General features: G+C 44.9%; 2 protein-coding genes across 2 annotated transcripts; one reads left to right on the forward strand and one right to left on the reverse strand.

The window, feature by feature from the left end:
* The first annotated feature begins 136 nt into the window (after nucleotides 1–136).
* CDCA3 (cell division cycle associated 3) lies at nucleotides 137–4,232 on the forward strand. The gene is made up of 5 exons (XM_033925692.1): nucleotides 137–300; nucleotides 1,590–1,725; nucleotides 2,167–2,436; nucleotides 2,543–2,676; nucleotides 3,001–4,232. The coding sequence occupies exons 1-5, from the start codon at nucleotides 181–183 to the stop codon at nucleotides 3,142–3,144; spliced, it is 804 nt and encodes a 267-aa protein (XP_033781583.1). The 5' UTR covers nucleotides 137–180; the 3' UTR covers nucleotides 3,145–4,232.
* Nucleotides 4,233–5,048: 816 nt separating this feature from the next.
* GNB3 (G protein subunit beta 3) lies at nucleotides 5,049–13,373 on the reverse strand. The gene is made up of 10 exons (XM_033925691.1): nucleotides 12,980–13,373; nucleotides 11,423–11,517; nucleotides 8,836–8,874; nucleotides 8,226–8,332; nucleotides 7,977–8,040; nucleotides 7,721–7,883; nucleotides 7,566–7,632; nucleotides 7,275–7,476; nucleotides 5,677–5,893; nucleotides 5,049–5,576 (listed from the first exon to the last, which is right to left on the reverse strand). Exons 2-10 carry the CDS (start codon nucleotides 11,477–11,479, stop codon nucleotides 5,470–5,472), a joined length of 1,023 nt encoding a protein of 340 aa, XP_033781582.1. The 5' UTR covers nucleotides 11,480–11,517; nucleotides 12,980–13,373; the 3' UTR covers nucleotides 5,049–5,469.
* Nucleotides 13,374–16,364: the final 2,991 nt, after the last annotated feature.

Below are 16,364 nucleotides of genomic sequence, written 5' to 3' on the forward strand. Positions count from 1 at the left end.
AGCGCCGATTGGTTGCTAGCTCGTTTCCCTCTGACGATTGGATAGAGCCTGGCCAATGAGCGAGGCGAGCGGCGTGGATTGGCCGTGGCGGCAGGTTTGAAAAGCGCCGGAGACGGCCATGATGTCATGAGCTGTTGTTACGTCATTGGCTGACTTGCCTCTTGCAAGCGCAGGGCGACTATGGGCTCAGTTGACAGCAAAGCCGTGGCCACCCCGGCAAAGCCTCTGCGCGCTCGTCACCTGGCCCGCGTCCTGGATCCGCGCTCGCCCTCCGTGGGCATCCCCCGCACCCCCATTGAGGTAAGGCGGAATCGAGGGCCGGGGTTTTCTGGGGATGATCCTCCTTGGCCTTGTATAGGGCCAAGAAACTGCTAAAACCTGCGCTTGTTTCTCTAAAACAGGGTCCCCCAAACACCCAGAAGTGAGCGGACAGCGACGCGATGATGTCATGTCTCTGGTGACGCCATCACATTGACGTCTGCTCACGCGTGGAGGCGCCAATGAGAAGCACATCCTATGGCAGGGGTGTCAAAGTGGGGTTTTCAGGATTTCCCCAAGGAATATGGGTGAGATCTGGTTGCACGCACTGATTTCATTGTATGCTAATAGATCTCATGCATATTCATTGGGGAAATCCGGACTGGATTGCAGCCCTCGAGGAGGGACTTTGACACCCCTGTCCTATAAGCGGTCAGTCCGCGCCAGTTCCTCTAAACCATTTCTTTCCCCTTCCATCCTGATCACAGCTTATCTTCTCCCCGTATTTTACACCACTTCATTGGCTCCCTATTTGTTTCTGCATACAAGTCAAACTCTTTATGGCCCTTCTCTTTTCTCCCTGCCATGCCCCTTTTCGGGAACTCCATTCAGGGAATTCACTGTTGGGTGTTCTCCGCTTCACTGCCAACTCCAGGCTCCATTCCTTCCACCTTCTTGTGGCCTGCACCTAGAGTTCCTGGGATGGGATGTCATGCTGTTCCTGGTCTAGTCAAATGCAGACTAAAAAGTCACTTTTTGGAGAACATAAGTACATAAGAAGTTGCCTCCGCTGAGGCAGACCATAGGTCCATCCTGCCCAGCGGTCCGCTCCCGCGGCGGCCCATCAGGCCCATTGCCTGAGTAGTGGTCTATACCTATCTATACCCTTCAATCCCTTTTAAATCATAATCTTTATTCTCCTGTTTTAATACCTAAACGTCCTAATTTCATTTGGCCAATTTGTCTTGCATGAATTGTAAGCTCTGTCAAGCAGGGACTCTCAAGTGTTTTAGTGCACAGTGCTGTAGAAATACTTAATAGTTAGCAATTTGAGCCACAAATAAAAAATTGCATGCCCACATTACAGATGCTTAAGGTTTATTAATAGCAGCACATTGTGAGCTGCCTTCCATTGCCTTGCTACAGTAACTTGAGGAAAGATTTAAAAGTAGCAGATCTAAGGAGAGTGCCATATTTGCCTGCACAAATATCACTGAAGGAATGTTTTACTTGGGATTTCAGTGAGAATAATCATTCTTGTGGAAGAACTTTCTACAGCATGTGATCTTGAAACCAAGCCCATGTGTTCTTGTGCTTTATTTTTCTTATAGGTTGTGGGTCCGCCCCGGAATAGTCCAGCAGCCTCTGAAGTACAGAAAAATGTGGTGCAAGATGCAGTCAGTGTTGTAGACCCTCGCTCACCAACTCATGATATTACAAGGACCCCTCTAAAGCCTACAGACACTGGTGAGCTTAGTCACTCCTCTCCTAAAATCTGATGCCCGATTGTGGAGGCACGATGCAAGGACTACTGGAAAAGGAGGTGGTTTAGGAAGAGTTGTTTGTGTTGTTTTTGGTGTTTTTTTGGGGGGGGTGTGATGCAAGCAAATAAAGAACAAAAATTAGAAAGCAATCCCTGCATTATGGTCATGTGTATGGGGATGGATTTAAATGAAGAATTTCTATGGATAAAACAAGCAAATAAGAAACTTATGACTCTAGAAGTGAAAAAAAAAATCACTCTCCTCTGATGCTTAAAAGCTTTTTCATTCTGTGCTGCCCTTTGAAAGTTCTTCCTCTCATCTTTGTATTGTGACCTTAGGATAAAAAGGTTAAGTAATGACTAATGTACATGGGGAGGAGATTTCTTGCTTCCCTTAAAGTGCCAACCTCTGTCGTCTTTTTCAGAGACTGTAACCTGCCTGGCTATGCAGCTAAGTGAGACTTTTATTAGCGAAGAGGAGGATATGCTGCTTACCAAGTCAAGCTTAGACAAACCAGGTGCTCAGGAGGGAGATGTGCAGGGGGAGACACAAGGAGATGACCCTGTATCCAGATTGGAGGAGAAGGAGGTGGTGGTGAAGGACGTACCAGAAAAAATGCAGACTGCTCTTAAGGGATGGAGATTTGAAGATAAGATGCAAAGGTCAAATCGGTCTCCAACTGCCATGACATCTAGTGAGTGAAAGTGATGGGGGGTGGAAACATCTTTAGTGTAGTAGATTATTCACAGAATGGGACTGCTTGAGATCTATCCCTCTGACGCCTCTCTCCTCCATCATAGGTGGTGGCGGAAGGCCTGTCAGACAGAAATCCCGGACAACTGGAGGTAAGGGGCTGGTGACCCCAGCTGGACATGGACGCTTGCCTTTGAAGGCCTTGTGTGATGATTCCCCAAACACCATTTGTCACAGACAGGTGAGTGTCCTATGTCGATAAGGGGAGGGATGAAAAAAACATGGGATCTATTCACAGGGCAAAGGTAGGGGAGGGACATTAAGGTGGGCAGACTAGATGGGCCGTGGGCCCTTATATGCCATCTATTTCTATGTTTCTATGAAATGGCAAAGTAAGGCGCCCACCTGTGCCATTTAGGATCATGTGCTCATGTATATCTCAATCTGTTCTTTGGGCTTCAGGAATGAGGGGGGTAATCGGGCAAGAGCACACATGGGACCTGGCCTTGGGATGGGAGGATGATGGATGTTTCTTAAGAGATTGCATGAATTCTCTTCTTTCCAGGTGAAACGCCCCCTGGTGTTATCAGATGGCAGGCGTGAACCCAGGGGTTTGCTGACAGGAGGACCTGTGCTACAATCACCTAAGGTCTGGGAGCATCACTGTGACAAGGAGAACACAGCAAATTACCCATTGGTCCCACACTAGATAAATGACCCTGAATGTGGAGGGGCTTCAGATCTTCCCTATCTCACAGCAGCAGGAAGAGTGTGAGAAAATTAGGGCTGGCAGATCTGTTGTGACTTGGAGAAAGGGACCACGGCCCTTCCTACAACATGCAGTTTACTGAACTCAAGAGAATACATCATCCAAAATTCTGACCTTTGCTTGGAGCAGGGGCAACTACCAGCTCTGGGAACTTCCCCCTTTACCTTACACTGATAGCAGACTGCCATTTGTCTTTAGTCCTATATTTAAATTCTCTGCTGTCCTAAGTTTTGTTTTGTTTCTTTTTCACTGGTCTTGTCTGCCTCTTCATGTCCTCCCCCCCCCCTTCGGCCTCAGCAGAGGAGAGAGAATATTTTATGCTTTTGTTTGCTGAAATGTCCTGCTTTTAGAATTTACTGAAGTAGTTATAATAAAGCCAGTTAAGTCAGTGTAAACCCTGTGTTGGTTTGAAGTATCCCTGCGTTCAGTCTGTAAAGCCCCAATCAAACACGTGGTTCCCCTGCCTGGGGAACCACTTGGGGAACAGGATCCCATCCACAGGAGCTCTTTTCTGTCTAGGAACAAAAAACCACTGAAACTGAACAAACACTGTCACTTCTTTCAACACTCAGCTTTATTTTCATTTTTAATAAGTCTGTCCTTGGTTTTCACTTATTGAAAGCTGTGCTTGATTGCAGAAAATATATGACAAGGAGGATAAACACCTAATAAAGAGGTGAAGCCAAGGCCATTACTATGATGCTCTGAACCCTGTCCTCGGGCTACACCAAACCACTTAGGAGTTTGGGGCAGATGAAAGATTTGCCTGTGCCGCCTTGGTCTTGCATAGTCATTGGTGTGGAGTGTGTTAGAAGGCCAGGGTTGTTCCCTCTCTCCGAATGCTTGATAGTGATGAATATCACTCCTAAGCCAGGGTATGTGGCTTATGATCTCGGTCTCTCTGATATACCAAGACCACTGTGCTGTGAGGGTGGAGGTGCTGAATCACCCAGCTCAGGCCTAAGTTTTTCACATCCTGTCCTGGTACATTATAGGACCCGAGGCTTGAAAGACCTTTTTTAATTTCAAGATGGATTTTGACTATGGAAACAACCCCCCCCCCAAAAAAAAAAAAAAAAAAAAACAACACAAAAAACAAACAAACCAATAAAAAACCAGCAGCTAGCTAAGTAAAGCCTATTATTTCATTGTATATTGTTTTAATGTAATTGCCTTATGATAGAGAAATAAGTGAGAAATGAATAAGTCTAGTATTGCCCCACTGTAAATAACTAAGGTGTGTTACAGAAATGCTTTGGCAATATAAGTTCAAAACCAGCGCTGACCTAAAATATCTCTACTGGAACAGGGGATAAGTAGAAGAGGGGATGAAGAAGTAGTCGAGCAGATATCCCTCCCCTTACAGTCCCAGCGCTGATCACTCCTGCTTCAGAAAGAATTGTGACCGGCAGAGAGGCACCAGCCTCTGGAAGATACATCTTTGCCATCATTTTGCCCCTCCTTGCTTTAATCTAATCTAATCTTCATTTTATATACCAAATCTACTCCTTAAGGAGCGCGACTCGGTTTACAGTTTATTAAAAAATGAAACAAATAAAAACTGTGGGATAAAAACAGAAATTAGTTAGATTAGATGGATGGAAAAAGTTAGAAAAAAAATATGTTGAGTTGCTTAAAATTACTATATGACAGCTAAAATCAAATTAACTATTGTGAAAACAATCAGGTTTTTAAATTTTTTTGAAATTGAAATAATTGATCTACCAGTCTTAGAGAATCTGGGAGTCCAGTCCAAATTCTCACCAATTTAAAAGTAAAAGATTTACTAAGCTTCCCGGTGCATTTAATACCTTTCAGAGAAGGAAATGCTAATTTGTGAATTGTTGTAATTCTTGAATAGCAGGATCTAAAGGAATTCCCACTAAGGGGAATCAAAGAGTCAAATATTCCATAGAGGAGTTTGAAAACCACACATACACACTGAAACTGTAGCCTATGATGGAGCGGAAGCCAATGGGGAAACATGGTCGTACTTTCTTTCCAAAAATAAGTTTGGCCGCTGTATTAACTGGAGACGATCTAAACTGCTCTGTTTAATACCCAAATAAATAGAATTACAGTAGTCCAACTGGGCTAACACAGTGGATTGTACCAGTAATAAATAATGTTCTTGATAAAATAGTGCCCTGACATTTCTTTGCTAAGGAATTTATCTGGTCATTAAAAGTGAGAGAGGAATCCAGAATAATACCCAAAACTCTAGAAGTGAAGACAAGTTGTAATATAATATTTGATTTCAGTGCTTTAGTTCCAGATCTTAAGGAAGCTGTCCCAGGAGCCTGTGGCTGCAGCCATACCATCTATGGTAACCCCCAGGCAGCTCACCCGGTTATCATGTCCAGACAGCACACCTAGAAGGGAAGAAGACATGTGGACACTTGCCAATCATTTTCTAATCCCATTTTTTCCCACCATCTCTCATGTGACCTGCAAAGGGGGTCAGGCACTCACCAACACGCTCGGCCTTCAGAGCGTCCCAAATATTGCAGTTGAAGTCGTCATAGCCGGCAAGCATCAGACGGCCACTACGGGAGAATGCCACAGAAGTGATGCCACAGATGATACTATCATGGGAGTAGGCGGTCACCTCTTGGTCTGCACGTAGGTCAAACAGGCGGCAGGTGGCATCGTCGGAGCCAGTACAGATTGCGTTACCGTTTGGGAAGAACTGTGTGACAGAAGCATATGAGAGTCCTTTGTATGACATGTTCACTAAGAAACCCCTATATACAAATCTATTTTAGCTGGACAAAGTAAAAGCTTTCTCCTGCCGTGAGGAAAATAGATGGGAATCGCTGCCCTTCAGATACCTATGTGATCTCTGCAGAGACGAAGGGCTTGTCTTAAACACAGCACCGCAAAACCTCATCCAAAAGTTTAGTAGATAAAGGACTGGAACCCAGCACAAGTATCTCTTCTCCCCTTCTACCAAAATTCCCCCCTCTCAAGAGTCAGAACTGTACATATGCATTTCTTGACTCATTTTTCCTGCAAAAACTGTATTTATGGCCAATGGCCTTTCCTGCCAACTTCCCACCTCAAACCCAATCAACCAGCTTTGAGAACCCCCTAGATAAAGACAAACTGCAGCCCTCACAGCACATCCTGAAGAAAGCTACAGTCTGATGGCTGAAACATCAGTTTCACTCACCCAGCCAACCCCACCAAGTGTGAAAGCCGCATCTTTCATTCTTCACTCTTTGCCTAGTTCTTGGGCTTACCCCAAGGGTTCCTTAATATAAATCTTTATTTTTATACCGCACAAGCCTTTCAGTTCTAAGCGGTTTACAGAATGAAACAAAGAAACAGATTCAACATTAACATTTGGTAATTAAGGATTTAAAGATTAATAACTGAGGAAGAATGAGGGTGAAACAGTGAATAGGAGAGATTTCTCAATAGTGAAAGTGTGAGTTATATAAACTAGATCATCCCATTTGAGAAGAGGAGTGTTTTAAAGAGTTTTCTAAAATGCATGTAGGAAGTTGAAGGTCGGACTAATAGAGTCCTGGTAGTCCAAGAGCCTGGAGACGAATCTCTTGTGGGTGCGACCTTTAACTGTGGGGAAGGTAAAAAAAAATGAGGACAAAAAACCCCCCAAAACAACCTAAGTCGGGGAAATAACGAAAAATAATGACACAGAAAATAAGATTGATGGAAAAAAAAGGAGGTTATGAAGTAATGGACACAGAATAAAGGGAAAAAGGCTTCAACATAATTCTCATTAGTGTAAAAGGTAAAGGTTACACAGGGAAACGTATATTAAAGTGAAACACCAACTAGGTTTAATGAGCACACTGTAGCCCGAATGAACGGGAAACACTGTTGCATCCATTATATATAAACTATACAACTTAACGTGTCTGCAGTGCATCTGAAAAAGAAACAATGTGATATACATGAAGGTTAAGCGTATATGAAAATATAGAACATGACAACTAATAAAAAATCAACCCTGAAACACATGAAAAACATTAAGATCTATAATAACAAACATGATATGAGCACATTATGTTAACTTAAAACCATTTTATGCCAGAAATACGTACCGAGATGGCATTAATGTCGGAGTCGTGTCCGGTGAAGGTCTGCCGGCAGGTCCCCTCGCGGATATCCCAGACCTTGGCGCTGGCATCACAAGCGCCAGAGACAAAGAACCGGAAGTCTGGTGCCACCGCCAGGCTCATGCAGTCCCCCATATGTCCTGCAAAGAGAGTTTTCTGCTGGCCTGTCTCGATGTCCCAGAGAGCGCTAGGAGGCGACAAAGAAAAGGTTTTCAGGCGATGATGGGACGCTGTGTTGCAGGGCGTGGTCACTTCTTAAGCACTTTGAATACTTACCAGGTAGCGTCACCAGAGCTAGTCACGATCTGGTTATCGTCTAGGAATCGGCAACAGGACAGGTACCCTGGAGGGAGGAGATGCATGGGAAGTATGTAGGAGGTGGGGATGGGGGCTGTCAAGCAACACAATCATCCGTATGGGTGTGGTCTTACCTGTGTGTGCAGCAAGCTCACGACTCACCCGCACATTGCCTTCTCTTGTTTTCAGGTTATAGACAGAGCACATGTTATCTAGTCCCCCACAAGCAACAAAATTACCCGAGGGGGCATAGGAGCAAGTCATAACCCAGGACGAGCGCAGAGGGATTGCATGGACCTGAAAAATAGCAAAAGTCCCTAATCATGCTGCAGTCCTGGCCTCCCCCAGCAGGAGGTGCTGAAGAGAAGAGGTGTGAATACTGTACACTACCTTATTTGTGCTGTAAGTGTCCCAGACAATCAGTTTTCCATCCTGGGATGCACTAACCAGGAGTCTGGTGGAGAAAAAAAGGATGAAGATCTGTTCACACTTTAACTCTCACCAGGCTCATCACACACTTGCTTTCAGTTTGATTCTACGATTTTGGAGAGAAATAGCACTAGAGAGGTTAGAGTAGTGCCTGGGAGATGCCCCTCTGGTTTCTCTTCACCCTGTCTATCAATTTCACCGTGGCTTCACCTGCAGTCTGTGGACCAGTGCATGGCATAGACCTTGGCCAAGTGGCCTCTGAGGGTACGTCTTGTTCTCATTTGGATCCGTCCAATCACCTCCATCCCCGAGGTCACCTGCAGCAATGGTAGAGATGTAACAGGGACGATGTACAAAGTGCCAGGTGACTTTATTGATAAAATATGGTCATCTCAATGATGGTTCTCATGTGTTAAAATGCGGGAGAAACATTCCTTCCTCAGGGGTCCAGATTGGATAAAATCACAGTTGTAGAGAACAAATGGAGCGACAAATCGAGAACAATAAATGCTGCCCAATAATATCCTGCTGCTGGACCCCTGAGGAAGGGCCGGATCCCGCATTTTAACACATGAGAACCATCATTGAGATGACCAGATTTTATCAAAGTCGCCTGGTGCTTTGTACATCGTCTGCAGTTTTGGTGGGTTTTTTTTATTTTGTTATACATCGTTTGATTTACTCACTGCAGACAAGTTGGATTGTTTCTTTTGTTTTAGAGATGTTACTGGGACACTCCAGGGGTAATTGAAAAACCCCTTCATATGGTTATTAGCTCCCCCCTTCCCTATCTTCATCCCAGACTGTTTGCCTCTCTTACCTGCTCCAGGGTTGTATCAGCACACACCTTACGAGCATCCTGCAAACAAGAGAAATGACAAATGAGGGAAGTCTCTGGGAGCAAACAAAGAACAGAAAGGATATTGGCAAGAAAATAATGTGTCACCATCCCCATCCCTTGGATAACTGCGGGAAACCATCTGGTGTCATTCTTCAGTGTCCATCTCAACCTCAGTCCTTCTATACTAGCATTCTTCAATGCAAGGCTTGAGGGTCAGTGGCTGGGCCCATTCATATTCTGATCCTTCCCTCTTTCTTTAAAGAATGACACGGGGATGGTTTCCTGTGGTTAACCAGGAGGTGGGGATAAATTCCATCACCATGTCATTCTCTACATATTTCTCTCAACAGGACCACTTACTAACCAACTGAATCTAAAGAGATTGATCCAAGCTTGGTTTCATGCCGGGAAATGTAGTCTAACTTTCTTTTTCTTTAATTGTCTCTCCAAACTGGCACAGCTCACTGATGGGTAATAGCTCACCATGACCAGCAGGTGGAGACAGACACAAACTTTTGGCTGTAGTACAAGTGGGCTGTGCAGTCTCAAGTACAATCAGTCTGCTCTCAGTCTCCAGCAGATGGAGGTGGTAAGCCTGTACAGTCTTTCCTGAGTTAGTGTAGGGCAATTGGATTTTGTTTTGAGGCCTTCTGGTCCCCATATGTGGTGTCAGATTGAGCTGGGGGGGGGGGGGACCATGTTGGCTGCAGCCTCAAATGACCTTCCTCCTGTATTGGAGAGACAGGGGCAGGTTTCTACTGGGTCTCCTGCTTTGGCAGCGAGTCCTGCAGTGCCGCCAGGGGGTTTTTCCCAAAATTTTGTTTTACCCTTATCTTCAGGCGGCCAGGGGTCCTGTTTCCTCCCTGGGGGTCTTGAGTTTTTCACCCACCGTGTCCACCCCGATTCGGATCCCCTCAGTTCTGGTTCTGACCCAGTTCCCCCAGCTTTGTCCAAGTGATCCGAGGGTCTTGTGGGATGATTATTTTTTCTTTGGGGAGGCGTTTTTGCCTGATTCGGAACGGTTATGCTCTGGAATTTGCTCAGTTCTTCCCAGATCATTTCCTATCTTCTCGTCAGGCCGTTTGGAAGAAGTGGGCTTTTCTTCAGACCTTACAGTGGTTGATCAACATCATAGCATTAATCCCATTGCCTCCTTGTGAGTTTCACACCAGCAGGTAGGGTCTTTTTGGTCCATCTTGGATCTGAAGGGAGTCAACAGGGGGCTCCAGGTCCCATCTTCATATGGAGACCCCGGGATCTATCACTTTGGTGGTTCAGCCAGGGGAATTCCTGACTTCTCTCGATCTGATGGAGTCCTACCTGCATGTTCCGATTCGGGCTTCCCATCAGTGCTTCCTTTGCTTTGTGATCATAGAAGGCACAATCAGTTTTGTGTGCTTCCCTTTGGTCTGGCCATGGCTCTGCAGTAATTCAACAAAATTATGATGGTCGGGGCGGCAGCCTTGTGCAAGGAGGGCATTTTGGTTCATCCCTATCTGGACAACTGGTTGATCCAAGCAAATTCTTTTCAGGACAGTTCCCAGGTTACGGCTTGGGTTGCAAAGTTACTGCTGTCGCTGGGATGGCATAGGATGAAGTTAAGAGGAGTAATCTAAGGAAATACTTTTTTACAGAAAGGGTTGTAGATGCGTGGAACAGTCTCCCAGTAGAGGTGGTAGAGACAGAGACTGTGTCTGATTTCAAGAAAGCCTGGGATAGGCACCTGGGATCTCTTAGAGAGAGGAAGAGATAATGCTTACTGCCGATGGGCCATTTGGCCTTTATCTGCCATCATGTTTCTATAACCATAAAGCTCTATGACATCACAATGCAGGTGTTAAGAGCCTTAGCCTATAGGAAGAGGAGATGCAAATGTTAAGAGTCTTAGCCAATAGGGAGAGGAGGAGATAGTGGATGCTGCGGATGGGCCATTTGGCCTTTATCTGTCATCATGTTTACCTGTCCAAGAGCCGGTTGACTCAGTCTTAGCATCTGGAGTACCGCCGAGTTCTCTTCGACACCGGCTTCCTTCTGGAGGCCCGAGTGGACAACTTGCAATCACAGATTCGCCTTCCGATGGCTTCCCAGTATTTATCCCATGCCTTTTTGAATTTTGTCACTGGTTTTGTCTTCACCACCTTCCAGGCATTCACAATCCTTTCCATTAAAAAGTATTTCCTGATGTTGCTTTTAAGTCTCTCCCCGTATCTTCATTTCATATCTTTTAATTCAACAACTTCTCCGTCTTTGAGAAAGGTTTGTTTGTTCATCAATACCTTGCCCCCAGGGTATACATATTGAGGCTTTCAGTTCTCTACTCATGTTTTCTAATGAGGACTCTGTACCATTTTGGTTGCCTTCCTCTTAGGAGGAGAGAGATCCTAGCATTTTAGAGGTAAGAGAAAGGGAGCCTGGACGTCTCAGAAGGAGAGAGATCAGAGTATCAAGAGGTTATGGTATGGGAATTTGAGTATCTTTTGGAGAGGAGAAATCTTAGTATCTCTAGGATGCTTTGAGTCTTGCAAGAGTGACAAGTGGATCTCAGTAAACCTGTAATTGTACTCACCATGATCTGCTTTTTCAGCTGCTCTGCCTCCTGTCTTAGTTGCTCCATCTCCCCCATCAAAGCTGTCAACCTTAGGAGTGCTTAGAATTCTTGGACTGGATGATGGAGAGGGGAGAATGAAGGGATAAAAAATAATGAGAGAGAAGGAATGTTAAGAGGCCATTAGATAACTGGAATTCCATTCACTTCTTAAAACTCTACCCAAAATCACAGAACTGAAGAAATATTGTCCCATCTTTCCCTGACTAAGTGACCTCAGATCTCTCACAGCCCCATATTTGTCTGACTAGATGATCTGCTGAGATCCCTCCCAGTCTCTAACGCTAGATAATCTCCTGAGACCCTCTCAGCCCAATCTTTCTGATTCTAGTTAACTTCCTGAGATCCTTCCCAGCTTCATCTGTCATCTTTCTCTAACACTAGATAACTTCCTGAGGTACTTCCTAGTCTCTTTTTTTCTCCGAGTCTAGGTGACCTCTTGAGATCCTTTTCAGCTCTATCTCTAAATGTAGATGACCTTCTGAGATCCCCCACAGCTTCATCATTCTCTAATGATAGGTAACCTCTTGAGATCCCTCTGAGCCCTATCTTTCTCTGATTCTGGTGATTGCTTGAGATACTTCTCAGCCCCATCTTTCTGTGATTCTAGGTGACCTCCTGAAGTCTTTTCCAGCTCCATTCTCAATTTTCTCTTACTCTAGGTGACCTCCTGAGATCCTTTTCAGCCCCATCTTTCTAGGTGACCTGAGATCCTTCCAACCTTATATTTCTCTAGCTATCATCTTTCTTTGATTTAAGGTGACCTCTGAGGTCCCTCCCAGCTCCATCTTGCACTGACTCTAGGTGACCTAAGATCCTGCTCACTGCCATCTTTTTCTTACTCTAGGTGATCTCCTAAGTCCTATTTTTCTCTGACTATAGGTGAGGTCCATCCCAGCTCCATCTTTCTCTGACTTTAGGTGACCTCTGAGGTCTTTCCTAACGTGACTTTCTGTGGTCTCTCTCATCCTCATCTTTCACTGACTAGATGACTCCTGAGATCTTTCTGAGCCCCATCTTTATGGGACTCAGGGTCATCTCCCAAACACTTCCAACCACTTCCTGTTATCCTAACATAGTGTTGCAAAAGCACAAGAAGTCATGAGAGCTATAGAAAGGGGAGGGGGGAGGAATTTGATATCCTGCTTTTCTATGGTACAATTAAAGTGATTTTACATGTTCTATACAGGTACCTTTTGCTGTTCCTAGTGGGCTCACAATCTACATTATTTTTCTTTTTTATTCCTGATCTGAGACAATAAGGACAGAATGACAACGTGTTGAATTAGGGCAGGAAGCAGAGGAAGTAATGAAAGAAAAGTTTTACTATCATTTGATTTGATATTACCTGGTGTTATGATGTTGTTTGAATAAATTGCACTTAACTTTGAATAAACATTCTTTGGAAAAGTGGATTGTAAACAAAACTGCATTAATTCATAAATTCTCTCTGTTCAATCGCCAGACCTGACCGTCTCCCCAGGGAAGCCGCTTGTTCAGATTAAGAACCTTTCTTACCGTGAGATGCACCTGATGTCCCTCTCTCTCTCCTGTATTTTCCCCTCTTTCTCTCTTCTAATGACTGTTTTGCTTCTCTTCTTCCCTCTCCCGCACATAGAACAAATCAAATCCGACAGCTGGAGCAGTCAGAAAGGCAGTGAGATAGGAAGGGATAAAACTGATTGACTTAGATGCAAAGGAGGTTGAAAGGGAGAGGACTGGAAGGCAGGGCTTGGATGGGGGGGGGGAGAGAATCAGAGAAGAGGAGCGAGGAAAGATGAAACAGTCAAAGAGTTGATAGATGACACATGATTCCTGAATTTGAATCCACCTGTGTGAAAATTTCTTGGACCTAGATGTGAGAAGGTGAGGCAAAATCCAAAACAGCTTCATACCTTACCTTAAGAGGAGAATTTGCAGAGAGACTGCTGGAGACCTTGCACCGTGTAACCCACTTCTACCTGTATCCATCTGTAAAGAAATGCATTACTGGGACAGAGGGTGGAGGGACCCAATAGGACCTTCTGTGTTCTGTTAGGACTCAATTAACTGCATTACTACAGGGGGGAGGGACACAATGGATCCCAAGTCCCTTCTAGGAACCTTGCCTGCTTTATTTTTCAAAGTGAGTAGGGGCTAAGGGTGGGGAACGCGAGAGGTGAGGTGGGAGCATTTCCATGTGAATAATTTTATTTATTTTAGCATTTATATACCACTTATAGCTTAAGGTGGTTTACATTTGGAAACTCAAGCATTTTTCCCTGTCTGTCCCGGTGGGCTCAACTCTATCTAATGTACCTGGGACAATGGGGGATTAAATTACTTGCCCAGCATGGGATTTGAACCCTCAACCTCAGGCTGACCACTATGCCACACACTCCTATAATAGTGGCAACTGACAGCTGGAATAGAGGCTGGTGATATGATAATCCTCTCTCCCCAATCCTTTAATCTATTCCCTGAACTCAGGACTGGCAGATAAACATCAGAGGAGGATTAAGTATGAGCAGAGGATGCTGTGTTTGAGAGAAGGGTCACTGGACTGAGCCAATTATCAGACAAAAATCAGAGATTACAGAGATCTATGTCTCTGACAGAGAGTTACCTTCATTGTGTCAGGAATCTCTGTGGGGGCAGTAGGTTTGGGGGTATTGGTTGTCTGTCGATGAGTTACCTTGATATTGTGTCGGGAGGGCAGGTTTGGGGCTGTTGGTTCTCTGCCAGAGTTTGCAGGGATTGGGACAAGATCAGAACTCATGGGGGTGGGACAAATTTGTCCCTGTGCCATTATCTACTCTGGAGTCTCTGTGCAATTGGGGGGGGGGGGGAGGTTTGGGGATGTTGATGTCTCTTGTCAGTGACTTATCTTCATATTGGGTCATAAGTCCCTCGTCAATCGGGGTTTTGCCCTCATTTCAGCATAGAAACTACTTAATGCCCTTGTCAGTGAGGTTCATAGTAAGCTGACCAGGGGATGTTTTGCATTTGATCTGCTCCTTTACTGCTGGTCTTCTATAGGCATTGCAGGTTCCTTTTTACACTTCCCCCTCCCGATTCGTGGTTTTAGGACTGTGATTTCAATTATTTGCGATTTCCTAAAACCGGAATCACCCCCACCTCCCTCCCGCCTCCTGGATCTCACCTGGTGGTCTAGCAGTCATAAGAACATAAGCCATGCCTCTGCTGGGTCAGACCAGAGGTCCATCATGCCCAGCAGTCCACTCACGCGGTGGCCCATCAGGTCCAGGACCAACCCTTCTATCCCCTTTTCCTTCAGAAAGTTTTCCAATTCCTTCTTGAACTCCAATACCGTACTCTGCCCTATCACGCCTTCTGGAAGCGCGTTCCAGATGTCCACCACCCGTTGGGTGAAGAAGAACTTCCTAGCATTGGTTCTGAATCTGTCCCCTTTTAATTTTTCCAAATGCCCTATCGTTCTTGTAGTTGTTGAAAGTTTGAAGAATCTGTCCCTCTCCACTTTCTCTATGCCCTTCGTGATCTTGTAAGTCTTTCAGGGCAGGAGCGATCTTCCTACATTCCTGCCCCAAAAGACCACTAGATCACCAGGTAAGGTCTGGGATGCCAGGGGGGAGGGGAGGGAGGTGGGGGGTGGGTCAGAGTCAGCCCAAAAAGTTATCGCAAATTTTCAATATTTGCAGGCCGGCTCTGCCCCTAATCCCCGCAAATATTGAGGGAGGAGTGTAGATTAATTATTTATTTATTTATTTTTTTTTTTTTGCACAATTGCTCATTCCAAGTTTCTGCATCTTCTCTATTCTCTAAAGTCTACTTCCTTGCCTGTGGTTTAAAAAGGGTTTGGATAATTTCTTAAAAGAGAAGTCCATAGGCCATTCTTGAGATGGACTTGGGGAAATCCTCTGCTTATTCCTAGGATAAGCAGCATTAAATCTGTTGAAGTACTTGGGATCAACCAAACGGCCATATACAGACACAGACCGAACAAGTCTGCCCAGTACTGGCCTTATTTCTTCAATATTTGCTATTATTTTCTGATTCTGGATCCTCTGTGTTCATCCCATGATTCTTTGACCTTCATTACCGTTTTCCTCTCCACCACCTCTGTCGGGAGCACATTCCAGGCATCCACCACCCTCTCTGTAAAGAAGAATTTCCTAACATTGCTCTTGAATCTACCACCCCTCAACCTCAAATTATGTCCTCTGGTTTTACCATTTTCCTTTCTCTGGAAAAGATTTTGTTCTACGTTAATACCTTTCAAGTATTTGAATGTCTGAATCATATCTCCCCTGTCCCTCCTTTCCTCTAAGGTATACATATTCAGGGCTTCCAGTCTTTCCTCATACGTCTTTTGACATAAACCTCCTATCATTTTTGTCGCCCTCCAAAGGCCACTTCAAGTTTTCTTACGTCCTTCGCCAGATACAGTCCCCAAAACGGAACACAATACTCCAAGTGGGGCTACACCAATGACCTGTACAGGGGCATCAACACCTTCTTCCTTCTACTGACTACGCCTCTCTTTATACAGCCCAGAATCCTTCTGGCAGCAGCCACTGCCTTGTCACACTGTTTTTTCGCCTTTAGATCTTCGGACATTATCACCCCAAGGTCCCTCTCCCCGTCCGTGCATATCAACTTCTCTCCTCCCAGCATATACGGTTCCTTTCTATTATTAATCCCCAAATGCATTACTCTGCATTTCTTTGCATTGAATTTTAGTTGCCAGGCATTAGACCATTCCTCTAACTTTTGCAGATCCTTTTTCATATTTTCCACTCCCTCTTCGGTGTCTACTCTGTTACAAATCTTGTTATCATCTGCAAAAAGGCACACTTTTCCTTCTAACCCTTCAGCAATGTCACTTACATACATATTGAACAGGATTGGCCCCAGCACCGAACCCTGAGGGACTCCACTAGTC

Source organism: Geotrypetes seraphini, chromosome 16 (genome assembly GCF_902459505.1).
Source record: "Geotrypetes seraphini chromosome 16, aGeoSer1.1, whole genome shotgun sequence".
NCBI classification, from domain to species: Eukaryota; Metazoa; Chordata; class Amphibia; order Gymnophiona; family Dermophiidae; genus Geotrypetes; species Geotrypetes seraphini.